Raw genomic sequence first — 27,359 nt, 5'->3', positions numbered from 1 at the left:
TCTTCAGGGGTCACCCAGTCTATTAAAGAAAGAAAGATGCTGGATGAGGTAGGTACTCTGTTTTACAAACTAATCAAAGAGACTTTATACCATTGAGTCATACAGTCACCAAAAATTTATCTGCTTCCTGCCTTGCACTACTTTCTAAAGATTTTCTTTGACAATATGGATCATCAAGAGTTATGCAGGGATTTCTCTGGTGATCTAGTGGTTAAGAATTTGCTTTCCAATGCAGGCAATGCAGATTCAATCCCTGGTTGGGGAACTAAGATCCCATATTCCACTGGGCAACTAAGCCTGCACACTGCAACTAGAGAAAGCCCACGCACTGCAGTGAAGACCCAGTGCAGCCCCCAAAAAAGAAAAAAAAAGAGTTATGCAGAGCAAACTAGACAATTCTGTGTTCTCACTTGTTTGTTTCAATAGAAACAATCCTTTCCTCAGAGAAAAGAAAAGGAATTTATAAAGTAGCAAACAAAGATTCATAAGCAGGAGAAACAGGCCCACCTAAATCTTACACACATACTTGTAGAAATGAGTTTTGTAGAAAACTCATTCACAGTTGAAGAACAATCCTTCATATTAACATGCAAATGTGTCTGTTTAGAAATCTGATTCCTTCAAAGAGATTTTACTCTTTGATACAGAGAACAGTGAAAGGTAAATAAGATAGAGCGTAGGAGGAGGAATAATTTTAGCACAACCATCTTAGAGCTGCTGGTGACAACAGATCAGGCAAAATAAAATTACCAAAAAAGTTTTAAACTATTATGCACTATTCAATATATTCATAATTAATTGACATTTCTGTTGGTTTTAACTTTTCAATGACATTATTGGGAGCCTACTATCTGCTGGGCACCAGGAATACAGCAGAAAGCAAGACTGATAGGCCTCTGCTCTGGTGGGATGAATGTTCATTGGGGGGTGGAAGATACATAATAAATAAGATAAATAAAAATAAGTAGATAAATAAATAAAGATGTGTTTAAATATCAATAAACACTATGAAGAAATATACAGAACAACAGACTGGCAGTTGACTGGGGACAGAGGTTAACTATTAATATTTAGGTAAAGAGACCCAGGAAGCTTTCTGAAAAGCTTGAGCTGAGACCTAAGAAACAAGAAAGAATTGGCCTTGAAAAATGTAGGGAACAAATGTTATAGGCAGAGGATAGCATACATAAAGGTCTTAAGAAAGGAATGAGCTTGATTTGCTAAAGAAAACAGGCCAGGGAGGAACTTCTCTGGTGGTCCAGTGGCTAAGACTCTGCTCTACCAATGCAAGGGGCCCAGGTTCAGTCCTCGGTCAGGGAACTGGATCTCACATGCTGCAACTAAGAGTTCACATGCTGCAGCTGAAGATTGTAGGTCCTGTGTGCTGCAACTAGGACCCAGTTCAGCCAAATAAATATTTTAAAAAAGAAAGAAAAATGGGCCGGTATAGCTGGGGAGTTGGTGAATCTTATGTAGGCAGCTGAGTTTAGACAAGAGGTTCGAGAAGGTCATAGACAAGGGCCAGATTTGGTGTGAGTCATGGTAAAGAGTTTGAATGTTATCTGTACAGTAATGAGGCCTGGAAATGGTAAGAGAGTTTAGTTTGTGATGGTTGGAAATAAGACTTACTAATACGTTAAATTGGAGGATAGGGTAAAGAAAGGAATTGAGAAGGTAATGCTAAATTTTTGTCCTGAACAATGAAGTGGATGTTCAATTCAGTCGCTCAGTCATGTCCAACTTTTTGCCACCCCATGGACTGCAGCAGGCCAGGCTTCCCTGTCCATCACCAACTCCTGGAGCTTGCTCAGACTCATGTGCATTGAGTCGGTGATGCCATCCAGCCATCTCATCCTCTGTCATCCCCTTCTCCTCCTGCCTTCAAGCTTTCCCGGCATCAGGGTCTTTTCCAGTGAGTCAGTTCTTCGCATCAGGTGGCCAAAGTATTGGAGTTTCAGTTTCAGCTTCAGCATCAGTCCATCCAATGAATATTCAGGACTGATTTCATTTAGGATGGACTGTTTGGATCTCCTTGTAGTCCAAGGGACTCTCAAGAGTTTTCTCCAACACTACAATTCAAAAGCATCAGTTCTTCCATGCTCAGCTTTCTTTATGGTCCAACTCTCACATCCATACATGACTACTGGAAAAACCATAGCTTTGACTAGATGAACCTTTATCGGCAAAGTAATGTCTCTGCTTTTTAATATGCTGTCTAGATTGGTCATAGCTTTTCTTCCATGGGCAAGCATCTTTTAATTTCATGGCTGCAGTCACCATCTGCAGTGGTTTTGGAGCCTAAGAAAATAAAATTTGTCACTGTTTCCTTATCTATTTGCCATGAAGTGATGGGACCAGATACCATGATCTTTGTTTTTTGAATGTTGAGTTTTAAGCCAGCTTTTTCACTCTCCTCTTTCATTTTCATCAAGAGCCTCTTTAGTTCTTCTTCACTTTCTGCCATAAGGGTGGTGTCATCTGCATATCTGAGGTTATTGATATTTCTCCCGGCAATCTTGATTCCAGCTTGTGCTTCATCCAGCCCAGCATTTCTCATGACATACTCTGCATGTAAGTTAAATAAGCAGGGTGACAGTATACAGCCTATAAGTTAAATAAGCAGGGTGACAGTATACAGCCTTGATGTACTTCTTTCCCAATTTGGAACCAGGTCTTTGTTCCGTACCTAGTTCTAACTCTTGCTTCTTGACTTGCATACAGATTTCTCAGGAGGCAGGTTAGGCGGTCTGGTATTCCCATCTCTTTAAGAATTTTCCACAGTTTGTTGTGATCCACACAGTCAAAGGCTTTGGCATAGTCAGTAAAGCAGAAGTAGATGTTTTTCTGGAACTCTCTTGCTTTTTGCTATGATCCAACGAATGTGAGCTTCTTTTTTTGAATGTTGGTAATTTGAACTCTGTTTCCTCTGCCTTTTCTAAATCGAGTTTGAACGTCTGGGAAGTTCTCAGTTCATGTACTGTTGAAGCCTCGCTTGGAGAATTTTGAGCATTTCTTTGCTAGCGTGTGAGATGAGTGCAATTGTGCAGTAATGTGAACATTTGGCATTGCCTTTCTTTGGGATTGGAATGAAAACTGACCTTTTCCAGTCCTGTGGCCACTGCTGAGTTTTTCAAATTTGCTGGCATATTGAGTGAGCGCTTTCATGGCATCATCTTTTAGGATTTGAAATAGCTCAACTGGAATTCCATCACCTCCACTAGCTTTGTTCATAGTGATGCTTCCTAAGGCCCACTTGACCTCACATTCCAGGATGTCTGGCTCTAAGTGAGTGATCACACCATCGTGATTATCTTGGTCGTGAAGATCTTTTTTGTACAGTTCTTCTGTGTATTCTTGCCACCTCTTCTTAATATCTTCTGCTTCTGTTAGGTCCATATTGTTTCTCTCCTTTATTGAGCCCATCTTTGCATGAAATGTTCCCTTGGTATCTCTAATTTTCTTGAAGAGATCTCTAGTCTTTCCCATTCTATTGTTTTCCTCTATTTTGCATTGATCACTGAAGAAGGCTTTCTTACCTCTCCTTGCTATTCTTTGGAATTCTGCATTTAGATGGGTATATCTTTCCTTTTCTCCTCTGCCTTTAGCTTCTCTTCTTTTCTCAGCTGTTTGTAAGGCCTCCTCAGGCAACCGTTTTGCCTTTTTGCATTCCATTTTCTTGGGAATGGTCTTGATCACGCCTCTTATACAATTGTCAGGATGGTAAAACATCTGCCTACAGTGCGGGAGACCCAGGTTCAATCCCTGGGTCGGGCAGATCTCCTGGAGAAGGAAATGGCAACCCACTTCAGTATTCTTGCCTGGAGAATCCCATGGATGGAGGACCCTGGCAGGCTACAGTCCATGGGGTCGCAAAGAGTCGGACAGGACTGAGTGACTTCACTCACTCACTCACTCACTCTGATTGTCAGGAACAATGAAGTGAATGTTAGTGATGTTAATTAGATAAGGAAGACATGAGGGAGGAGCATGTTGGGAGGGGGAGGAGTAAGAGGCAGGATTAGAATCAAGAGCTCTGTTTTATTTATTTATTTTAAAAATTATTTATTTATTCATTTTCGGCTGCTCTGGGTCTTCATTGCTGCAGGCAGCCTTTCTCTAGTTGCAGGAGAGCAGGGGCTACTCTCTAGTTTTGGTGCACAGGCTTCTCACTGCAGTAAGCGTCTCTTGTTGTGGCTTGCAGGCTCTAAGGTGCAGGCTCAGTACTTGCGGCTCACAGGCTTAGTTGCCCAGAAGCATGTAGGATCTTCCTGAACTGGTATCCCCAGCATTGCAAGGCAGATTCTTAACCACTGGACCACCAGGGAAGCCCCATGAGCTCTGTTTCAGATGCATGGATTTGGGAAATTATGTTGTGTGACACCCAGTTAGAGGGGTTAGTAGGCACAGCGGTACCACAAGGACTGTTAATTTTAGGTGAAGTCGCTCGGTTGTGTCCGACTCTTTGCGACCCCGTGGACTGTAGCCTACCAGGCTTCTCTGTCCTTGGGATTCTCCAGGCAAGAATACTGGAGTGGGTTACCATTTCCTTCTCCAGGGGATCTTCCCGACCCAGGGATGGAACCCAGGTCTCCCGCATTGGAGGCAGACGCTTTAACCTCTGAGCCACCAGGGTTCAAATAGATAACATATTTATCACTAGACTCTTCTCACTCACATGACCAGGAAATAATCAGAGTTCTTTTTTTTTTTTTTGACCATACCATGCAGCATTTGAGATTTTAGTTCCCCAGCTGGGATGGAACCCATGCCCCCTGCACTGGAAGCACAGAGTCTTAACCACTGGACCACAGGAAAGTCCCAGAGTTATTTCACCTAATAACAGCCTGTGATTATACTCATGACTTTATTTTTCTTTGTAATACTCTTAGCAACAAATGTCCCTGACAATCTGAGTTTCAGTAAGAATTATTTCTAAGCATTCTTTTCCCCAAATTCTCCCCAAAGCTCTAACCTCTCCAATTTGATTAGTCTTTATTTCCTCATCCTTGACCAGTCAAAATATGATTATGAAAAGCCTCTTTCTTCAGTATATTAAATGTATACTTTATCATTTTGGTTTCATTAACTATAAATCTCTCAATGGGAAACCTGATAAGCCCTTACTTCTTTAGATGGTAATACAAATTGATTTAAAAGATCAGGAATTCTCCAGTTACCTTTAAATAGCCCAGCATTAGCAGTTTAATCTAAATGCTAAGTGAATGTTTTGAGAGGAGATAGATGTTGAAAATTAAAATACGTCGAGTCCCAGTGAGGTGAAAAGCCAATTGTTAGTTTCTGTCCAGAAAGATTTGCTTCAATGAATTGATTTCAGCAGCTGAGATGCTGGTCATTTCATTCATTCTACCAATAAGGATGAATTTGGGGAAGGGGGTCAAAACTGCCTGGCAATACATTCCTTAAATATTACGTATCTCCTCTGTTTCCATTGAAGGAAGCTTTTTCTCTGACCCTTGTGGTTTGGGTTTGGTTTCTTTCAGCATGATTTTGAAGTCAGAGGAGATGTTGTCAATGGAAGAAACCATCAAGGCCCAAAGCGAGCAAGAGAATCCCGGGACAAGAAGGTAAAGCCCTTCGCCCCCATGTTGACAAAAAGCCCACCTACTCCTCTGCATTCTGACCCGCTTCAAGGAGATGGTCTCATTCATCTTATAAGGGGCCTTATAAGATGGTCCCTTACACTGCTGGAACAAGTAGGTGCGTTGATAATAGGGTTTTTTTTTTTTGGCTTTCCTAAGCCAACAAAGTAAATAAGTACAGTCATTCCTCAATACCCTTAGGGAATTGGTACCAGGACACCCTGAAGATAACCAAAATCCAAGGATGTTCAAGTCCCTTTTAAAAATGATATAGCATTTGCATATAATATCTTCCCTTATATTGTTTTAAAATTTTTGCTTTGTTTGCTGTGCTCAGACTTTCTCTAGTTGCTGCGAGCAGGGTCTACTTTCTCATTCGGTGACTTCTCTTTTTGCAGAGCATGGGCTCTAGGGCATGTATGCTTTAGTAGTTAAGTCTCATGGGCTCTAGAGCACAGGCTCAGTAGCTGTGGCACCCAGGCATAGTTTACCTCAAGGCATGTGGGATCTTCCCAGAGCAGGGACCAAACCCATGTTCCTCCTACTGGCAGGCAGATTCTTAACACTGAACTACCAGGAAATTCCATTTCCCATATACTCTAAATCAACTCTAGATTACTTCTAATATCTAGTACAGTGTAAATGCTATATAAATGGTTGTCAAAAAGCAAATTCAAGTTTGCTTTTTGGAACTTTCTAGAAAAAAAAAATTTTTTTTTTTTTCTTAAATATTTTCCATTGACAGTTGATTAAATCTGGACATAGAACTTGTTGGATCCAATAAGGCAGTAGGCCAACTGTATTATCTGTTTTATAAATGAGGGAGCTTAGAGGTTTAGAGAAGTTATGTAATTTGGATTTCCTTCTAGGGTGCAAATCTTAGCTGATAAATGGCAGAGCTGGCATTTGAGATAGATGTGAATCTAAAACCTTTGCACTTTCTCCTTTGCAGTGGTGTTTCTTTGCAGCAGTGTGGTAAGTGCTGTGAGGGGGGTGTACCCAGTGCTGTCTGGGGAGCATAGAAGAGGAAGTGAAATCATTAGCAACATCTGTGCCATGTTCACTATATCCAGGGACTGCTAATTAATTAAGAATTTTACAGCAACTCTACGAAGCATGTACTATAATTATGCCTATTTTATAGATGAGAAAATTAAGGCTCAAAGAGGTTGAGTATATTGCTCAAGCTCACACAGCTGGTTGTGAGCCCAACTAGAAGCTGAACCCCTGCAGTCGCCCTCTCAAATCTGACTCTTAATGACACCACCATAGTTTCCTGGCATGTTATAGGAGGTTTCATACAGGAAGAAAATTAATTATTCTAACAACTTTACAAATAAAAGACTATAGGCCCAGGAAGATTCAGACTTTCCTCCCCAGATCATACCATTGTGGATGATGTAGCCAAAATTATGTCATTCTCTCAGGGAGAAGTCCAGGCAAGATTTCACACCTTCAGAAAGACACATGTACCCCAGTATTCATTGCAGCACTATTTACAAATCGATAAATGAATGGATAAAAGAGGATTTGGGGTGTGTGTATACACAATGGAATATTACTCAGCCATAAAAAGGAATGGAATTGGGTCATTTGTAGTGATGTGGATGGACCTAGAGTCTGTCATATAGAGGGAAGTCAGAAAGAGAAAAAGAAATATTGTATATTAATGCAAATGTATGGAATCTAGAAAAATGGTACTGTTGAGCCTGTTTGCAGGGCAGGAGTAGAGACACAAACATAGGGAACAGACATGTGGACACAGTGCAGGAAGGGGAAGGGGAAATTAATTGGGAGAGTAGCATTGACATATATACACTACCATTTGTGAAATAGACAGCTAGTGGGAAGCTGCTGTATAGCGCAGGGAGCTCAGCTCAGTCCTCTGATGACCTAGAGTGGTGGAATGGGCTGGGGAATTGGGAGGAAGGTTCACGAGGGAGGGGATATATATATACACATATAGCTGATTCACGTAATTGTGCAGCAGAAACTAACACAACCTTGTAAAGCAATTATACTCCAACTTAAAAAAAAGAGATTTCAAAAAAAAAGAGATTTCACACCTGCCTGTCAGGCCTGAGCTGGCTGCTCTCAGGTCACTGAGCACTGATGCTCCTGGTCTGCATTCCTTCCTTTTTCAAATGTGTACCGCTGGGCATCTCAGAACATTCCCATACAGAGCACCTCCTGTTCCTTTATAGGACTTGAGAGAGAGCCAACAGAGATGCTTTTCTGAGGAAAACTGCTTTGGGAGATGAGCACAGATCAAGCCCTGGAGCTCAGAAACCCTTGGGGTTGGCGTACCCTCACCCTTTGAGTCTATCAAGTAACTTCCAGATGCCAAGAAAAGTTGCTGCCCTGTTTCTCCTCCTGCTTGGGCCCCAGGGCAGCTCTGTGTGAGCCAGTCAGTTTTTATTCCACTGGATGCGAGGCAGAATCAGCACCAGATTCTTCCTTCCTTAAAAGGAAAGTCCAACGTTTGGAGTTTTGTCCTGCATTTGTAATGGCAATGACAGAACATGCTGGTCAAAGTAATGTCGTTCATAAGACACCAAGTGTCACCGTAGTGTTTTCTTGTGGAAGAGAAATGTATTTGAAGAGGTGAAATTTCAGATTTCCTATCTCATAACTAGACATCCTCATCAGTGAATGTCAGCCTGGATGTTGACATCCAGAATGGAATTAGGAACTAGAATTCCTAATCTTTTGTACTATTTGCAGCAACATTTGGCTCCAGTCGGGCTTCCCTGGTAGCTCGGTTAGTAAAGAATCCGTCTGCAATGCAGGAAACCCTGTTGATTCCTGGGTCAGGAAGATCCACTGGAGAAGGGATAGGCTACCCACTCCAGTTTTCTTGGGCTTCCCTCGTGGTTCAGCTGGTAAAGAATCCACCTGCAATGTGGGAGACCTGGGTTGGAGACCTGGGTTCGATCCCTGAGTTGGGAAGATCCTTTGGAAATGGGAACAGCTACCCACTCCAGTATTCTGGCCTGGAGAATTCCATGGACTGTATAGTTCATGGGGTCCAACAAGTCAGACACGACTGAGTGACTTTCACTTCACTTCACTTGGCTCCAACTGGCCATCTGGAGACAACTTTTAGCATCATAAATATGTAGGTCCTTCCAACAGGTTTGGGATGCAGTTTATTTGTGGAGATAGTAAGAATGGCACAGATGGAGGTTGTCATTTACAGCAGAAGCAGACTTGTCCTGCTGTCTGTCCTTATTCCTCTGGCTAAGGTTAAAGTGGGAGGGGAGGAAGGAGAGAGGTGACTATTTCCTAAAAGGCCATCATGTGTTTTTAGCTTCCTGATTTTTCTCTGCTCCAGTCTCTCTTGAAGCCATGTGAGTTCTAGGCTAGACAGTTTTCGTTTTCGTGGAATGGAGAGAAAGAAGGTGGGTCAGGAGAGAACACAGGCTACCAAAATCGTATGTATCCAGCCAACTGGCACAATTTCGACTTTTTTTTTTAAATGATACTTAATTCCTTCCCTAAGAACCTATGCCAAAGCATGTGTAAGAATTTGCTTGTCTGGAAAGAGTCGCCACCAGCCACATGAAGCTGTGTACATTGTGATTAACTAAAATTAAATTAAATAGGAAGTTCAGTTCCTCAGTCATCCTGATCACATTTCAAGTGCTCCTTAGCTACAGGTAACTCATTAAAGCAAATATAGAACATTTCCACCATCACAGAAAGTTCTTTTGGACAGTCTGTCAAGTACTGTGAGTAGAAGAGGTATCTACAAGTTACAGTGTGATCTGTGTCTCCTGAAATTTATGCAGTCAGCTTAGTGGAGAGAGGCAGAATCAGGCTTCACTGTCAGATTAAAGACAACTTGGGTTGCCTGAAGGAACAATGGCCATTCAAAGAGCAGTGTGAAGGCAGGAACAGATGTTCTGGGACTAGAAGAAAAGGAGCATGTACACAAAAGTATAAACCTCTCTGGCAATTAGGGTCAGAGTTCGTACTGACTTATCAAGTCTGGATAGACATCAAACTTCAGATGATAACTTGAATCTTTTGCCATCCAAGCCTTTTCTTAAACATAAAGGAGGACCAGTTTTTTTCTTCTCATCTTACAAGAAGTATAGTTTACCTGCACAGGTCAGGGGAGAGCCTGAACCTGATTGGTAGCAAGGTGGGATACTCAGCCCTTGAACGACAATGAATGACTGTCTGTAGAGTAGATCAAATACATATAGCACTTAAATTCTTCTAAAATCCATCAGTGTTGTGGACACTGGGCTGATTATCTCTGGAAAATAGCAGCAGAAATTATCAGGTGTTAAAGAAAAGGAAAAGTTCTTACTTTTGAGAGTCTCTATATTGCTTTGGCGGGAAAGTTGCCCTCCATGGCATGTGGGATTTTAGTTCCCCAACCAGGGACCGAACCCTTGCCGGCTGTTTTGGAAGTGCCATCATAACCACTGGACCACCAGGTTAAGTCCTCTATATTGCTTTTTATAAAATCTGTATCTTTTACAATGAATGTTTCTTTCTCTCCACCCCTCTGTCCCTCTTTTCTCCCAGATCTTCAAGGGCCTAGAAATCTGTTGCTATGGACCTTTTACCAATATGCCCACAGGTAAGAGAACTGCTGAATCCAGCACCAACCTTTCCGCTACATCATCACCTTATGGGGGTTCCCTCAGGTGGGTGAGATATTCTAGAGGTTATTCTCTTTCTCTATCACCCATTAGACAAAACTGCACCTAAATCGCCTATGGCAGGGAACTAGCCCAGTGCCCCTTCTCAAGAGCTAGAACTAGAAGGCAGTGAAGAGTTAGCACACAGTATGCTCTGTGCTCGGTGGGATAGAGCTGCTTTTACTGCCCTTTGGTCTAAGAAAGGGGGAAATAATAAGTTAGGGAGAAGATACCTTTTAGGCTTGTAAATGTCAAGAAAGAATTCTGCTCCTCCTAAACCATCTTTATTTGAAACAGAGACAAAAGCACAGCAGCTGCCTAAGCCCTGTGGGCCTGGGGCTCCACGCAGGCCCAGAGCAGAGGAAGACTCTTGATGAACATTTTCTAATTAAATTCGATACTGAATGTAATGTTATGTTGAGAAGTGCTGTGGAGCTCAGCTCTGGAGTTGTGCAGCACTGAGGTCCTGAGGTGTGTATAGATTTGGTTTGTTCTTTTCCAAACAGAGGCTACCCTCTGGCTACCCCACTTTGCCTCTGTACCCACTTCTGTCCCAGAGATCAGGTCCTCCTAATCCCCCAAGGACCAGATGAGCAGAACCTGGCAAAGTAATTTTGCTTTTGTCTTTATTGCTTACTGATTGGATTTTTATGAAATTTCCAAGTGCCACTCAGAGCTTTCTCAGTGTTTCTGTACTTTGATATAATGAGAACCGGGGTCTCTAGCAGCTGTCATTTTGGAGGTGAGTTAATGGACCTCAGTGTACTCAGCCAAACAAGAAGGAGCATCTCAGCAATCCCTAGAAATGGACTGACTGATGGAAAAGAGAACTTAAAGCTGCCTGGAAGCCACCCACAGTGGTCAGTTCTGCTGATTTTTCCAGGTCCAAGTGGCATATTTCTATGATCTCTTCCGATTTTTCTTCCCCCAAGTGATTTGATTCCAGCTCTGTAGACAGCCTTTCCCCACCCATGTGCTGAGTTTCTGTCCAGGGTGACTTGTATTTTTTTCTTGACTGAATGAATTATCTTCCCGTCTCTTGACATTTACAGTAATTACCACCAAGCATGGTGCTCTCAGTGGTTTTGATTATCAATTACCAACACAGAATTAGGCAAGGAAGGAGGGATGGCGGGTGGGTATTTTTTTCACAGTATCTTAGCCAGCAATTTAGCAAATTAGTGGAAATTAGGTCTTTGGTTTTTTTTTTTTTCTTCCAAAGAGTTTCATTTGAGAGACTTTGACCTTATCTACCAAGTGGCCTTATGGGTACTGATAAGCAAAGTAGGTAGCATATCAGTGGCAAATTGACTTACTTTGTAGAATTAGAATTTGTAGTTTAAGGCCTTTCTGTCCCTTTGGAGCGGCAAAACACGGACTCTCCTACTGAGAAGTTTTCCTGTAAGCCTTCATCCAGAGGAGGATGGGGTAGAGAGCTCAGGTAAATGTAGATTACTATGGTGATTTTGAGTCTAAATGTCCTGTTTAGATCAACTAGAGTGGATGGTGCAGCTGTGTGGGGCTTCTGTGGTGAAGGAGCCCTCATCATTCACCCCAGACCAGGTAAGTGTTTGGTGCCCTGTCAGGAAGGACATAGTATCCTGTCCTGAGATTGAGCAAGATAGAACCCATGAGTCCCTAGGAACCCCCCAATGTACCCTCAGGTGCCTTACCTCACCCTGACCCTTCTCTGACCTTGTACCTGTGCCAGAAAACTCTATCTCTAAGGGATAAGGTATTTAGCTCCAGGTATTTAGCACACCTAGGGGATACTCGGAGAAGGCAATGGCATCCCACTCCAGTACTCTTGCCTGGAAAATCCCATGGACGGAGGAGCCTGGTAGGCTGCAGTCCATGGAGTCGCTGCGGGTTGGACACGACTGAGCGACTTCACTTTCACTTTTCACTTTCATGCATTGGAGAAGGAAATGGCAACCCACTCCAGTGTTCTTGCCTGGAGAATCCCAGGGACAGGGGAGCCTGGTGGGCTGCTGTCTATGGGGTCACACAGAGTCGGACCTGACTGAAGTGACTTAGCAGCAGCAGGGGATACTCTTTCCCTCTGTGTGCATGTATGCTCAGTCGCTCAGTTGGATGCAACTCTGCGACCTCATGGTCTGTAGCGCGCCAGGCTCCTCTGTCCAAGAGATTCTCCAGGCAAGAGTGCTAGACTGGGTTGCCATTTCTTCCTCTAGGGGATCTTCCCAACCCAGGGATCAAACATGGGTCTCCTGCATGTCCTGCGTTGGCAAGTGAATTCATTACCACCGAGCCACCTGGGAAGCCCTCTTTCCCTCTGACCCTTCCTTTTTACCATGTGCCCTTCTCCCTCATTTGTGTGGTCATCTGCAGAGTATAGTCTGCTTCAGCAAACCATTGAGAAGTGGTGAAGTGACTGTTGCAAAAGTTCTGTTCTGACACCCTCAATGCTTTTTCCTTTCTGGGGGTGCAGGGTACCCACCCAGTTGTGGTCGTGCAGCCGGATGCCTGGACAGAGGATGCTGGCTTCCATGGTGAGTCTCTCTGTAAGCCTTCATCCAGAGGAGTCTGGGGTAGAAGGTCCAGGTTAAGTGTGCAGATTACTGTGGTAGGTTTAAATGTTGTATTTGTATCAACTGGGTGGAGGGTGCACCTGTGAGGGCCTCCAGAAGGCCATAGGCTTGTACCTGCGTCCTATGGGGCAGGATGCATTTTATTCACTACAGATTACCCAGTGTTTGATGAACACAGTTCTCAAAAACAAACAAACAAAAAAAAACACAGTTCTCAGCACACTTTACATGCTCAATAAATATTTGTTGCATGAATGAATGAATGGCTGAAATGTCCTTTCAAAACATGATTGTTGTTTATTTTGTATTTTAAAAGTAGTGCCTGAATTGTTTCCCCGGGGGGGACGGTTAAACATGAAAATTCACCACATAAAATATAAATGAGCACAAACACAATAAAATAATACCAGTAAGCCCAAGATCGTCCCCTTGGAGAGGATCACCATAAAGTTCTTCGAGGCCTCTGTGTGTGTGTGTGTCTGTGTATACACAGGTATGTTTTATACAGATGTGATCATGCTTATCAACTGTTTTGCTTTTTCACTTAAGATATTGCAAACATGTTTCCACATCATTAAATTGCAATGCTGTTTTGCTCTTTCTGTTGATTTTTCCTTTAACAGATTGGAGCTCATGTTAGTACAGTTGTCAGAGGCTGTAGGCTTTTTACCAGTAGTCACTCCTGAGCTTCAGAGTAAGGTTCTATTAATACATCCTGAAGCATTGCTGAGGATCCGTGATTTTGCTCCTGCCGGAGGAGCTCTACAAACTCATCCAACCAGTTGCCCTGCGTAGAGTTAGAGTCTCGTCTGAGAAATGTGAACTGATACTAATCTCTGCTTGTGTTCTTTGTCCCCAGTGATCGGGCAGATGTGTGAAGCACCCGTGGTAACCCGAGAGTGGGTACTGGACAGTGTGGCCCTCTACCAGTGCCAGGAGCTGGACACCTATCTGGTCCCCTAGGTCACCCAGAGCTGCTGCTGATTCCAGCCAGCCGTGTATATTAGAGATAGGGCCTGTCTCTGTAGGACCCCAAGAATGAGCTTAAGAAATGGTCTTTTTCCAGGTCTAAGAAGCGCCTCTTCAGTACTTCCACAGCCCCGATTACTAAATATTTTATGTACATCAGCGTGAAAAGAACTTCTGACTCTGCAAGGGTTGCTTAAAGATTTTCTGCTTCAGGTCTCCCTTTGAAATCTGCCATGAGCACAAAATTATAGTAATTTTTCACCTGAAAAGAATTTAAAATAATTTAAACCCCACCAATTGAACAGGATGCTGATTCATTATTTATCAGCCCTATTCCCCGTCCGAGGGTGAGCTGGAGGCACAGAGTGGCTGGCCTCAGGAGAATAGCTGGTTTCCCCAAATTTGTTTCTCAAAAACCTTGTGTTCTTAAAGGCCAAAAGTCAGATCCTTCAATGGAAGGTGAATGCTTAGGGATCTATGACGTGACTTAAAATCAGAACAGTCCGAGGGCAGCTCTCAAGTGTTGGAATGGAGCATTAGGGAGTGAATCCAGAGGCAGGTAATGGATATAATATAAAATTTGAGGATTATTTAGAAGAGAGGGGAGTAATACTGGCCCTGATCTCCTAAAGTCTGGGCCATAGTTGTTGCATTTCTGAAGAATTTCTCAGCACTAATGTGCTCTAAAACAGAATCTTTTCAAGAACTGGTGTCCAAAGAGAGTCTTCTAACTCCCCATTAGTAATAAATGTTTATTGTAGCTCTGATATGTGACCCATTCCTCTTGAAACGTAAGATCTCTGATATGAATATTTCATGTCCGTAAGATGACGGATCCCACCAGGAAAGGAGCTTTTTGCTTTCCTTGAGGTAATTTTTTGCTCCCTATTGCTGAACTATACAGATTCATAAATAATTTTGTTTGCTGAAGGAAGAGAAAGTGTGTCATAAACTCATGATCCAGGGCTGTTTATAACTGTTGGAAGGACTAGGTCTTCCTTACTCCCCCAGTGTGTGGGGCAGTAAAGACTTGATTATACAATATGTTTTGTAAATGTTGTGTTTTCACCTGCAAATAAACTTGGTAGCAAACACTTCCACCAAGTCTGATGGCTCACTTGCAGACTTGCTCAGAGCTTTTTCTCACTGTACGTTCATCTCCTCTGTTGTTGTTTAGTTGCTAAGTCTTGGGTCCAACTCTTTGTCACCCCATGGACTGTAGCCCATCAGGCTCCTCTGTCCATGGGATTTCCCAGGCAAGAATACTGGAGTGGGTTGCCATTTCCTTCTCCAGGGGATCTTCCCAACCCAGCGATCCAACCCAAGTCTCCTGCATTGGCAGATGGATTCTTTACCACTGAGCCACCAGGGAAGCCCCTCTCATCTGTTAAATGCGGGTAATAATAGTACCTACCTCCTAGGATTATCAAGGGGACTTCAAAATCTTATTGTACTTGTTTTGTGTTGCTGCCATAACAAATTGTCACGAATCTAGTGGCTTAAAACTACCCATTTATTATCTTACAGTTCCTTAGGTCAGAAGTCCAAGACAACTCAGCTGGTTTCTTTGTTTCAGGTTTCACAAGACTGTGTTTCTTCCCAGAGGCTCTGGGAATGAATGTTTCCAAGTTCATTTCATGTTGTTCAGATTGTTCCCTGCAGTCTTATGACTGAGATATCTATTCTTTGCTGGCTGTCAGCCAGAGGTCATCCTTAGCTTCTAGAGGTCACCCACATTCCAAACTCATGGCCTCTTACCTACATCTTCAGAAGCCAGCATTGCCTGCTCAAAGATCACTTATGGGATCTTTCTGACTCCTGCTTCTACCTCATAACTTCTGCCAGACAAATTTCTGTTTCTGGTAGGAGTGTACCCACCAGGTAATCCAGGGTGATCTCCCTATCTTAAGGTCCATAATTAGAGTTTCAAAGTCCCTTCACAGCAGCAACCTAGCTTAGTGCTTGATTGATAACCCCTGGGGCCAGAAATCCAGGGAGGACATCTTTAGAATTCTGACAACCCCTCCTATTTAACATGCTTAATCCACTGATAACTGTATCATCTTTTCTTGGTCTTTGCTCTGTTCAGAAATTAGCATCCTTTTTGACACAAAGAGAGGGAAATCCTTGCATAATTCAGTACTGCCTTATTTGTAAGGAAGGCGGATAGGTGAGGGAGAAACCTGCCATTATATTTTTATCTCATTTAGTCCTTTCATTTATTTATTTTTGGTTTCGCTGAGTCTTCAATGCTGTGCATGAGCTTTCTCTAGTTGCAGTGAGTGGGGCTCCTCTTGGTTGTGGTGCATGGGCCCTAGAGCAAAGCCTCAGTCGTTGTGGCATATGGGCTTTGTTGGCCCTGTGGCATATGGAATCTTCCCACACCAGGGATCCAACCATGTACCCTGCTTCACCAGGTGGATTCTTAACCACTGGACCACCAGGGAAATCCCTCATTTAGTCTTCATCACAGCTCTGTGAGGTGGGTATTTGTCACCTCATTTGAAGACCAGGAGCTAGAAATTCAAGATTTTACTCAGAGTTTGCACAGCTAGTAAATGACAACGCAAAGATCTGAACCCACACCCTTTCCATCCCACCATTCAGCTTTTCACCTGCATCTGTCACTGACCCTGGGTCAGAAAGCAGCGATTCAGGTCAAGGGAATTTGGGGAGAGGTGTGAATTATGAGAGGAATTAGTGCACTTTGGCTTTTTTTTTTTTTTTTTGGTCACGCCATATGGCATGTGGGATCTTGTCGCCCACCAGGGAATCAAACCTATGCCCCCTCTATTGGACTGCCAGGGGAGTCCCTCTCTGGTTTCTTTTATGGTCTGTAGTGGGAGGCAGTAGAAAATTCCTACATCCTGATGGCAGCTCTCCTTGGAAAGCAGCCCTAGGCAAGGGGATTTACATGACTGGATCCTAGCTACTTGTTTTCCCACTCCCATCCAGTTTCCTCACTTAGGGTTGTTTATCTTTCAGTTGTCCAGATCAGTCCAGTTCAGCCTCACCCACTGCGCAACCTCTTGGGCCCAGGGCAGCTTCCTGTCTACCTGACAGAGAGTCCATAAAGGCAGGCAGGAAGCAAGTGCTTCACAGTCTTCAGTCTGAAATGTCTCATTCCTGTGACAAGCCATGGCTTACTGGACCCTGAGAGTAAGCTAGGCCTCATCCTGCTTCCCCTATCATTGATGGGTTAATAGAAAAAGTGACATCTATGTAGTATATCGTGCCTTCCCAGGAATCCTGAGTGAAAGCAGACTAAGAAGTTTTCTGTAATTGTCTCTTAAGATCTCCCAACAAATATCCACCCAATCTGTTTTCCCTGCTCTGCCTAATCTCTCCCAGAAGTCAGCTTCTGGGCCTGGCCTCATGATGCTTGGCAGAGCTTAAGAATCTTATCTGTCGATGGAGTAAAGCTACTTGCTTTTTTGACCTCTGGCTTTAAGGTATCCTTCCACTTTTCCATCCCACAATCTTCAGCCCTTTCTGGGCATAGCAGCCTTTGGGGAATGATTTCCTGTACTGCCTTTATCTCATTTTGTGAAATGAACTTCTGCAAAGAAGCTGGAAGGGAAGGAGAAGAGGAGGGATTATCATGCAGGCACAGGGAGAGGGGCCTAGAGAAGAGCTCATAGATTATCTCCCTCCTAAAAAATGCAACCAGAATCATCCACAAAGTATCGGCTCAAAAACATTCAGGGGAAGAAAGGAATCGGTACTGGGGAGGTTGGAGCGGAAGGAGCCAAGGTGCCCAGAATGTATCCTGTGAAGGCTGCAAGGAGCAGATAAGGGCAGCCCCAGAGGCAGGGAGCACAGGGAGCAGGGGAGGGTGAGGCGGGAACTGCAGATCCACCTATAGAACCTGAGAGAGAGTGGGGCTCTCTGGCCGGGAATGGGGGAGCTAGCTGTGAAATGGCTAAGCCCGGGAACCCTGTACCAAACTCCAAGAATGCCTGGCTCCCTTCAACAGCCTGTAAATCTGCCCCTAACAAGGACGAAATTAAATAAATGAATCTGGGCAAATAGAAAATTAAGGAGAACTGGAGACAGCCAGCTGCTGTGGAGAGCAGGGATCAGGGAGGTGCAGGAGGAGGATTCCGAAATGAGTCTCAGAGATCAGGAAAATCTTAAGTAATGGTTTGAGGGGCTGGAAGAAATGGAGAACAGGAGACTCCCTGTTGTGGAGCATGTTGTGGGAGCCAGCCAACCAGAGCTCAGGGACCCAGAATGAAAGGGCAGATTAGCACAGTGATTCTCAAACCACAGTCCCCTGATGGGGAGTGAGAGGGGAGGCTGAGACAAAACCTGTTAGCTATGCAGATTCCAGGGCCTCACTCTAGACCTAGTGAATCAGAAACTGGGGGAAGAGCCCAGCAGTCTGAGATTCTGAAGCAAGTTCAGGTTTGAGAACCACTGGCTTAGTGGAAGGGGCTGCTAATTGGTATAAAATGTCACCCATGGTCTATTCTTTTGTCTCCAGGAGAAGTAGGTCTTAGGCCCCTTAAGGAAAACTAAGGTTCCCGGGGTCGTGAGTGGATCTATCTACAGAGCTGGCTCCAGTTGACTCCAGAATGGCTCTTTAAACAAATATGAAGCAAAGGACAAAGATTAAATTATATTAGCAACCTAGGAGCTGAAGAGCCAGGCTGCTTAAAACAACAGCTTGAGGTTTAGGAGGTTTTATTAATATTTAAATTGCAGTGAAACCACAGCTGCAGCCTTTGACTCCAGCATAGAGATATGCAAATGTGGCATTGCAACAAAAGGCAATTTCAGACAACCCTCCAGGTAATGAGAACAAATACAACAAATGATTTTATAATTTACCTTTATTGACTGACGGAAATCAAGCTCTTACACAATGAGAGGTGGCCACCAGCGGGCTCTGAAGGGAGAAGAGAAAGCTAGCCTGGAGGGAGAAAGGCAGGGAAGCCTCTAATGACAGGAAAGGCCCAAGGAGGGCAAAACCAGAGGCCAATGGGAAGAAGACTCAATCAAAAAGAGAGATGGAAACCCAATCCTGGGTTCTGGGGACCATCTGATCTTGCCAGCTCTCAGGAGCAACAGTAATAATCACAAGGGACTTTCCCTGGTGGTTCAGTGGTTACGAACCTGCCTTGCAATGCAGGGGTCAATCCCTGGTCTGGGAACTGAGATTCGCAACATACCATGGAACAACTAAACCTGTGCCACAAATGAACCGGAGCCACAACTAGAGAATGAGCAATAAAGGTCCTGCATGCTGCAACTAAGGCCCAATGCAGCCAAATAAATAATCATAATCATAAGTGACTGATCATTTGCAGCACTCCTACAAAATGCCAGGCTCTATTCCCAGCTTAAAAATAACATTTTGAGAGGTCAAGCAGCCTGCCCAAGGTCACACTACAGAAGGAGGTGGCAAAAGTTTGATTCAAACAAAGATTTGTGTAAAGCTAAATTGTGCTGGGAACCAGTCCTAGGAGATGATAACAAGGTTAATGATTGAGGGGTGACTACGTGCCGGTTCTATGGTGGACTCTTATGTGCTAGGCTTGTGGAAGAGTGGAGGAAAGATCCATTCCTGGCCGCCTAATTGCTTACTATTCAATGGGTGGAGCAAGGAAGCCAATGATTACCTTTGCAGAATTGTATCTTCTGGGGGGACTAGCCTGGTGTTTGAGTGGTTAAGAATCTGCCTTCTAATGCAGAGAATGCATATTCGATCTCTAGGCGAGGAACTAAAGTCCCACGTGCTGTGGGGCAACTAAGCCCTCGCACCACAACCAAAGAAGCCAATGTGCTCTAGAGCCCATGCTCCACAAGGAAGACCCAGCACAGCCAGGGGAAAAAAAAAAGAATAGCGTTTTCTGGTCCTTTGGGGGCTGTGTGGTGGGCTCTGCCTGCTGCGGGGCACCTCACATCTCCACATTATGAAGGCTGGCAAACAGGAACTTTGAGACCTAGTTTCAGAGACCCAGAATGATAAGGCTATTTGGCATGCAATCTTAGTGCAATGATTCTCAAACCAAGCCATAAGCCCCTGATGGGGAATGGGGGTGGGCGGAAACTACATCCTCTAGGAACTTGTTAGATAGCAAATTCCATGGACTCACTTCAGACCCACTGAATCAGAAACACCATGAGGAAAGCAATAATTCCAAAACAAGCTCGAGGGATTTACCTGATGGTCCAGTGGCTAAGACTATGCACTCCCAATGCAGGGTACCCAGATTCTATCCCTGGTCAGGGAGCTAGATCCTACATGCTGCAATTAAAGATGGAAGATCCTGTGTGCCACAACTAAGACCCAATGAAGCCAAACAAATAACTATTAAAAAAACAAAAAGCTGCTTAAGTTTGAGAACCACTGGCTTAGTATTAGGGGCAAAACATCTCAAACTGACCCTTGGAGCTTGGATAGGATTTGGCCAAGTGGAAAGTCAGAAGATTCCAGAAGTCCCAGTTCACCCCTAACTAGCAGAATTGGGGGAAGGGTCCAGAAGAAAAGTTGGAAAGTCTTCTAAGGATGTATTTCTCTGACCTACCATGTCTCAGACTGTCCCTTCCAAGCTGAAGCCCATCCTCATCAATGCCGCACCTGCTGTTCTTTCAGGTACCTTAGCCACCATATATGGGGATTCACAGATTTCTGCTCATATTCTGTCTTGTCTTCAGTGTGTCCTGTTCTGTCATCTCTGCAGGCCCCAATATTGCCCATCCCACCTCCTCCACAGAGCCTTTCCCACTTCTTCCAGGCCAGAATCCCCCCCGACCCCGCTGCCGTCCCCAAACATCCCAAAAGTTTTGCTTTATTTATGATACTTTCTAAGTTATTCTGTACATATTCTATGTTCTCTGTTTGACAAGAAGGTCTTTATGGGCAGGATTAGTATTATTTTATCTTTGTTATAACCTAGCTCTGTTCTTGGGGATACCTTGTTGGGTACCCAGTGAGTATTTGCTGAATGAAGGGGTTGAAGGATAAATGAATAGACTCATTGAGTAAAGGCCTTATCCAACTGCTGGCCCCACCTGCAAGAAAACCAGCCACATTCTGCCACCGAGAGTGCTAATTTCTTTCAGTCCCTCCCACCCATTTTTCTAGCACCCAAATTCATTCTAGAAATAGTATGAGAGATCCAAATGTCCAAGAATCACTCTTCCTCTTCTAAGCCCACACCTACAGATTTCCTCCTTGATCTCATGAAGCCCACTGCTTTGTGATGAGTCAAACCACTACCTACCCAGACAAAGAAGGTGTTTCCCCACCCATGTGTCCTCCAGCAGGCCTTCCACAGACTGAATACTCGAAACAGATAAGCTGCTGTGCCACCATCACTGGAGAAATAACTAGGATGCTCACTATAATCTTGCAAGTTCAAAGCACTGCCACAACCATTATTTCTCTCTCCTTGCTGGCTCCCTAGGAGATCACTAGGATAGAGATTGTTATCCTCACTTTATGGGTGATGAAACTGAGGTCCATGGGAATTCCCTGGTGATGCAGTGACTGGGACTTTGCGCTTGCACTGCTTAGTCCTTGGTTGGGGAAACTAAGATCCTGCAAGCTGCACCACACAGCAAAACAAAAACTGAAGTGTCCAGGGTCTGGTCAAAGGTCACCCAGTGAATTGATGGCACACCTAGGACTGACTAATCCAGGACTCCCTATCATTAGAGCACAGATGAAAATGCTCTCATTATGGTGTCTGAGCTATGTTTTGTCTGAGAGACAGTGTGTGGACTCCGGGTGAGTAGGGATACGGAAAGATAAAGTTTGTGACCCTGTAAAGCTTTTCCTCTGCAATCCTACAGCAGTTGGCACTGGTTAGTTCCAGAAGAGATTTTGTGTTTTTTTTTTTGTTTAAAACATCACCACATGTCCCAGATTGGGGTGGGGGTGGGAGGCAGGAATGAGGTGAATCCAAAGATAACAGACACAGGTAAGCAGATGTTTGCCATCTTCTCTTGAAAACAATCTCAAACCAAATGGCAGGAGAAACTCAAATGACTACTTATGTGGGTCTTCCCAGCTGTTAGGCTGTGGGACTCTGCAATAAACTAGTCCCAAGTGGAGAGAAAAATCTTCCCTTGGTGAAGCCTGGGGTCTGGTGAGGGGAGGTCTCTCCTGGAGGCAAAGGGCTTTGGGGGCTGTCTCAGGACGCTCTGCAGCTGCCAGGGTGAGAAGCCTTCTGGTGGGATCATCATCTAGCAAGCATACAGAGGCTGTGAAAGCCATGGAAACCGAGATTTGTGCTGGAGCCTCTGGTTTCTAACCCAATGTCGGAAAAATTAAGGGAAAAAAAATCTCTACAGGAATTCAAGAGGCTGTTTCCTGGGACTTCCTTGATGGTCCAGGAGTTAAGAATTGGCCTTCCAATGCCAGGGAAGTAGGTTCAACTCCCAAATGGGGAACTCAGATCCCACATGCCCTAGGGCAAGTAAGCCCATGGGCCTGACTCAGGGGTCAGGCCCTTTAATTACTTTAAATAATTAAAATTAAATTTTAATTAATTTAAAAAACAAGAGCCCTTTCCCTGAAGATGTGGTCCCAGAGCTGTGCTGGAGAAGACAGTGATAATCTCTTGCTTCCCACCAAAGCCTGATCCCTCTCCCCAGGATCCATCCTAAAGCGCAGGCTTTGTCTTCTCCGCACCCCCAGGCCAGCTCTGGGCTTTTCTCAGCCTTTAGCCCAACACCAACCTCCATTACTCCAACTCTTTGCTGAGGCCTCGGTAGCTTCCCTGGGCCTCTGGAGCCCGTGGGGTGTGGAGAGGGACAGAGGAGCATGACATCCTTGCCCAGAGAGGCGGTAGTTGCACTACACCGTGAATGCACTGCATACCACGGAATTGTACACCTTAAAATGGATAGTTTCACCTTATATGGGTTTCACTTTAATTAAAAAACAAGAACAGAGCTGCCCTGGGAGCTCTTTGGCGTAGGAAAGAGAAGCTGGGCCTCTGGGAGGCTGTGAGGGTGGAGCCCCCTTGCCGGGAGTGGCAAAGAACGACAATGGGAAGGCCAGTCTGGGCCCGCCCCCTCCTCCAGCAGGACCAGATGGGAACTGGGGCTGGGGAGAAAGGCCCAACTGGGGCAGTGCCGCCGCCGCTGCATACAGCACTCAGTGAAAGCGAGGAGGCCGCAGCCGCCGCTCATTTGCATCATAAGTGATTGGTTTTCCCTGCTCGTCCCTCATTAGGACACAATGGACAGTTGTTTGCTGGCGCAGCAGATCCATTTACCAAGGGAAAGAGGACACAGTGCAAGAGTGACTGATGGGCCATAGTAAGTTGGGGGGGAGGGGGGAGCCCGCCTCCCCTCCCCTGTCCCCTCTCCCCGCCACTGCAACTCCTGTTTTCACACAATGAGAAGGGACCCCAAGAGCAAGGCAGCCCCCTCATTTTACAGATGAGGAGACTAAGATGCTAAGAGAGGATGAGACTTGCTAAAGTCAAACAGCGAGTTCATGGCAGAGCTGGGGCTTCTAGAATCTATAGTCTCACTTCTAGACTCTCATTTCAGGCTTCACTCCACTGGCCTGCCACACCTTTTCCATTCCCAGCTTGCCCCTCTACCTCTCTGTGGTCTCCTTCCTTCTGTTCCAGGCCTTGGGTTTCATCAATTCTCTCTCCTGTGTCTCTCTAATCTCTCTATGTTCCCGCTCTCTCTGTATTTTTTTCCTCCTGGTTTCTAGGCAGCTAGGATAATTACTAAACTTCTAATTAACCCCTGCCCTAACGAGGGTGGGTCTGGCAGGAGAGGCAGCAATTTTGAAACTGTCTTCCTGTGTTTAGGGGATTGTTGGGGTGTGGAGGGGGGCGGTTTATAAACCAGGCACTAGAACAGACACATGATACATGTTGCCTCATTCCATCCTTTCAGTTGTTGGAGGCAGTGATCTTAGAGACAGGTTCAGAGAGGCTGGGGAAATTGCACAAGAGCACCCAGCTGCCAAATGGCAGCTATCTGACTCAAAAATCTCCACCTCGCTCCTCATCGCTCTCCGGCACAGAGGCTAAAGCAGGGTATGGGGGCCCCTGATTCCAGGTTCATTTAGGTAAAACGTTGCTGAAGGAGGCCACTGCTTTGTTGCTTCTCTGAGGCAGAACCTGCCTCCCCACTCCCTACCTTCAGGTCCCACCTTCCTCTGGGCCCCTTTGGCATGATGGTGAAAGCTCACAGATGCAAGCTTTTGCCCCTGGTAGGGGTGGGGGGTTGGTAAGATAGCAGTCAAGAGGGAGAAAACCGACAGACCCAGACTGTGGCAGTCCCCCTCCTGCTGACACCTCCTCCCACTTCCTTGTCTGCCCCTCCCCTTTGTGGGTCAAGCTTGCCAGCATCTGCGTCTGTCTCATTGTGCTCTGGGGGAAGGGGAGATTCGGGGTGAGTGGGTGTCTGTGTGCATGAACATAAGGCCTCCGGGTTCATTCTGACACTGAATGAAAAACTCACCAATTATTCGTCCAATCCTATTAATATGCAGACAGACATCTGTTATTTAGGAGTCAACAGCAGAGGCATTTTCTTAGGGGGGAGGAACACTCATGTATGTGTCCCTCTTGTCTCTTTGGCTGCTGGGGAGCAGGGGGGTGGGTTCGGGGGGCGGGTAGCTGTTTGGGAATCACCCCACATGCCTACACTGGGAGCCTCCCCTCTCTCTGACCCTCACTCCCAGCCTTGAGGAGAAGGAGTAGAGGGTTGGCTAGAAAGGGAGAGAGACCTGGGAACCCAGCTGGAAGGGGGGAGAGGGGGAGGGGGCTGCACTGTGTAGAACTCCTTTGTTGGCAGAGAGGAAAGGGGGGGGGTGCTCTGAAGAGCTGAACCCTTTTCCTGGGGAAGAGAGTGGAGCAAAGGAGACAGCTGTACTAGGATCACCTGCCAGGGTTCTGGCATCCACCAGGAACCTCAGGGACGTGACCTGAGCCCCCAGCTCTGACCAGTCTGCGTGTATCTGGAGTGGGGTTACTATGGCAACATGGGGCCCTCACCCAGACTTTAGAAAAGGTAGTAATGAGTGGAGTTCAGAAAAATGGAGACCAAAGGACATCAGCCTTTGGAGGAGTCCCTAGAGCTCTCTCTGGCCCTCAGGATAGGTGTGGAGACATCTGAGCTCCCCTTCCTGTCTTCTGATCTTCCTCCAGCCTGAAGCCCAGCACAAGAGGCCCCCTCAAAGAAGCTTTTCCTGCTTCCATCAGGCCTGCTTTAGAGACAGTCAAGCCTGGTGTCTACCTTGTAAATAATAAAGCTTGACAGCAACTCAGACCCAAAGGGGTCTGATCCAAAGGGTCAAACAACTTTTGTACATTCTTTCTCCTCTCTGAATCCTCAACAGCGCAGTGAGGCAGATGTGGCCATCAACTCCCTTTTCCATGTGTGAAAACCGAGGTTCAGACGTGTGCAGGGCTCCTCCAAGGCTCCCCAGGGAAGCAGCAGCAGAGCGGGGACCCAGACCCTTGGACCTCTGCCTCCAGATCTCAAGCACTTTCCAAGACCGTCCCTTCTGGAAAGGCTGGGGTCCTGAGGGGAATGAACCTCTGTCAGCTGTAGGCTCTTCCCCTCTGCCATCCCTTCCTTCCCCTCCTCCCTCCAAGGCAGGCTGATTGGGGGCGGGGGAGTGTGTTAAGAAACACTGGCGGCATCACAGTGTGATTAGTTGTTTATTTCATTAAATGATTAACGAGGCTACATTGTTTCCCAAAGGAGTGTCTAATTTGTGGGGGAAACAGCTGCAGGGGAGGAAGCTGGGTCTGACTTCTGCATCTGGGGTGGGGGTAGATCCCCCCCATTCCAGCCAGCAGGGGCCTTTGAGGATCTAGGAACAGGAACAGTCCCATTCCCTCCTCCTATCCTTTGGGTTCCTCAGCCCAGAGGCACAGCCTCCTCCGTGCAAATAAAACGTCTGGCAGCCCAGACCTGCAGAGGGGACAAAAATCTGTTCCCGGTGGTACTGGAAATGTATTAAACTTTGGGGGTTCCTCCAGCTGATTTATCTTCCTAATTATGTTTGCTTTAGGCAGATATTGAAATGCATTTGCGCTCCCTGAGCCTGGCAGGAGAGGGAGGTTGGGATGTATTTTGGCAGCTACAGGCTTGAGCCTGCTTTGTACCAAAGTGATGAGAAGCCACAGCCCCCAAATCCCAAGACAATGGTAGTCAGGCCCCCGTTGGGGAAGGGTCAGGCCTCTAGGGCCAGACTGAGATCCACAGAGCTGGGCCCCAGCCCTCTCCAGCGCCCTCGGTCCAGGACTTGCAGAGGATCTTGGAGTTAGCCCCTAAGCTGGTCTCAGTTTCAGAGGGTGGGGTACCCAGTGCCCTTGAAGCTGTCCCAGAATCCTTGAGTAGACTGGCTGAGATGGACAGAGTCTCAGAGGAAGAGGGAGAATATGGAGTGTCTGACAAGCCAGGAGGGGGTGGGGATTTCCTTGGTTCTAAGACTGGACCCTGGCAAAGGGAAGGGAGAAGCTATTCGGCCACACAATGCAGCATGCAGGATCTTAGTTCCCTGACCAGGAACGGAACTCATGCACCCTGCAGTGGAAGCAGTCTTAACCACCGGGCCACCAGGGAAGTCCCAAGGGAAAACCTATTTTAACAGCTTTAATAGCATCACAGAGCTGAACCCCCCAGCCCAGCCCCCACCCCCACCCTGGGTCACCTCATCCAAACAACCATCTATCTAAAAAACCAAATCTGGTCACTTCATTTTCTGCTTGAAACCTCTTTGGCCACCTCATATCCCCAGAATGAACTCCTGGTTCCTTTGCGGGGCCTGCATCAATGTACCTTCCCAGCCTTGTCTTATTCTCTCCCCACCATGGCAGCCACAAACGTGCCATGCTCTTCCTCATCTCCACGTGTTCACACATGCTATATCCTCCACTCAGAGTGCCTTTCCTACCCCTTCCCTGCCTGGCAAACTCCTCTTCAACCCTCAAGGACCTGGCTCAGAGGATGGGCTTCTGAGGCTGTAAGGAGCTCCCACAAATGAGGCGCCATCACACTGGGGGTACCTCTCTTCCCCACTGGGCTGGCCTCCAGAGTATAAGACTAGTCCTTTCAGAATCCCAGGCCAGTGTCGGGCACACAGTTGGTGCTCAGTACACACTTGTTCAATGAATGAGGGAGGGAGGGGCTGTGAATTAGAAGAGGGGGATCCCAGCAGATGGGAGGGTAAGGTCTTTGTTCTCTCCCAGAAGTGTGTCTCAAGAACGGGCTGGGGCTGGGGGAGGGGAGAGCCATGGATGGTTCCTGGGGGAGAATGTCACCGAAAAGAGGCCAGTGGGATCAGAGCCAGGGAAGGAATACAGGACAATGCGAAACCAGACTCCGGAGAAAACAGACCAGCACTGTCTTTCTTGACAACAAGTACTCTGGCCAGTCCCTCCACTGGCTTTCCTTCTCTAGCGGAGGTTGAGGAGGTGTGACCCTCGACTCTTATCTTGTGCTCCCTCCAAAATCATCAAGTTGCTCAGGATGGAAAGATGGATTCAGCACCTGCCCCAGCCACCAAGGAGATCCCAGAATCAAATGACTGTCCCCTTGGGAAACTTCACTCTGCATGGGGTCAGCTGGATGCAGAGGCTTTTAATGTC

General features: G+C 45.9%; 1 protein-coding gene across 12 annotated transcripts in view; it reads left to right on the top strand.

Moving 5' to 3' along the window:
- Positions 1 to 14,876, top strand: part of BRCA1 (BRCA1 DNA repair associated) — a 72,063-nt gene extending 57,187 nt beyond the window's left edge. For all 12 annotated transcript variants that reach the window (XM_061391942.1, XM_061391953.1, XM_061391945.1 and 9 more), the window contains 6 exons: positions 8 to 48; positions 5,502 to 5,585; positions 10,140 to 10,194; positions 11,745 to 11,818; positions 12,708 to 12,768; positions 13,667 to 14,876. In XM_061391942.1, the coding sequence (XP_061247926.1) occupies positions 8 to 48; positions 5,502 to 5,585; positions 10,140 to 10,194; positions 11,745 to 11,818; positions 12,708 to 12,768; positions 13,667 to 13,770 (419 nt within the window). In that variant the 3' untranslated portion in view covers positions 13,771 to 14,876. The remainder of the gene's footprint in view (positions 1 to 7; positions 49 to 5,501; positions 5,586 to 10,139; positions 10,195 to 11,744; positions 11,819 to 12,707; positions 12,769 to 13,666) is intronic.
- The last annotated feature ends 12,483 nt before the right edge of the window (positions 14,877 to 27,359 follow it).

Source organism: Bos javanicus, chromosome 19 (genome assembly GCF_032452875.1).
Source record: "Bos javanicus breed banteng chromosome 19, ARS-OSU_banteng_1.0, whole genome shotgun sequence".
In the NCBI taxonomy this organism is placed as follows: Eukaryota; Metazoa; Chordata; class Mammalia; order Artiodactyla; family Bovidae; genus Bos; species Bos javanicus.
Note: the sequence above shows the minus strand (reverse complement) of the source record. Positions and strands in the feature narration are given on the sequence as shown.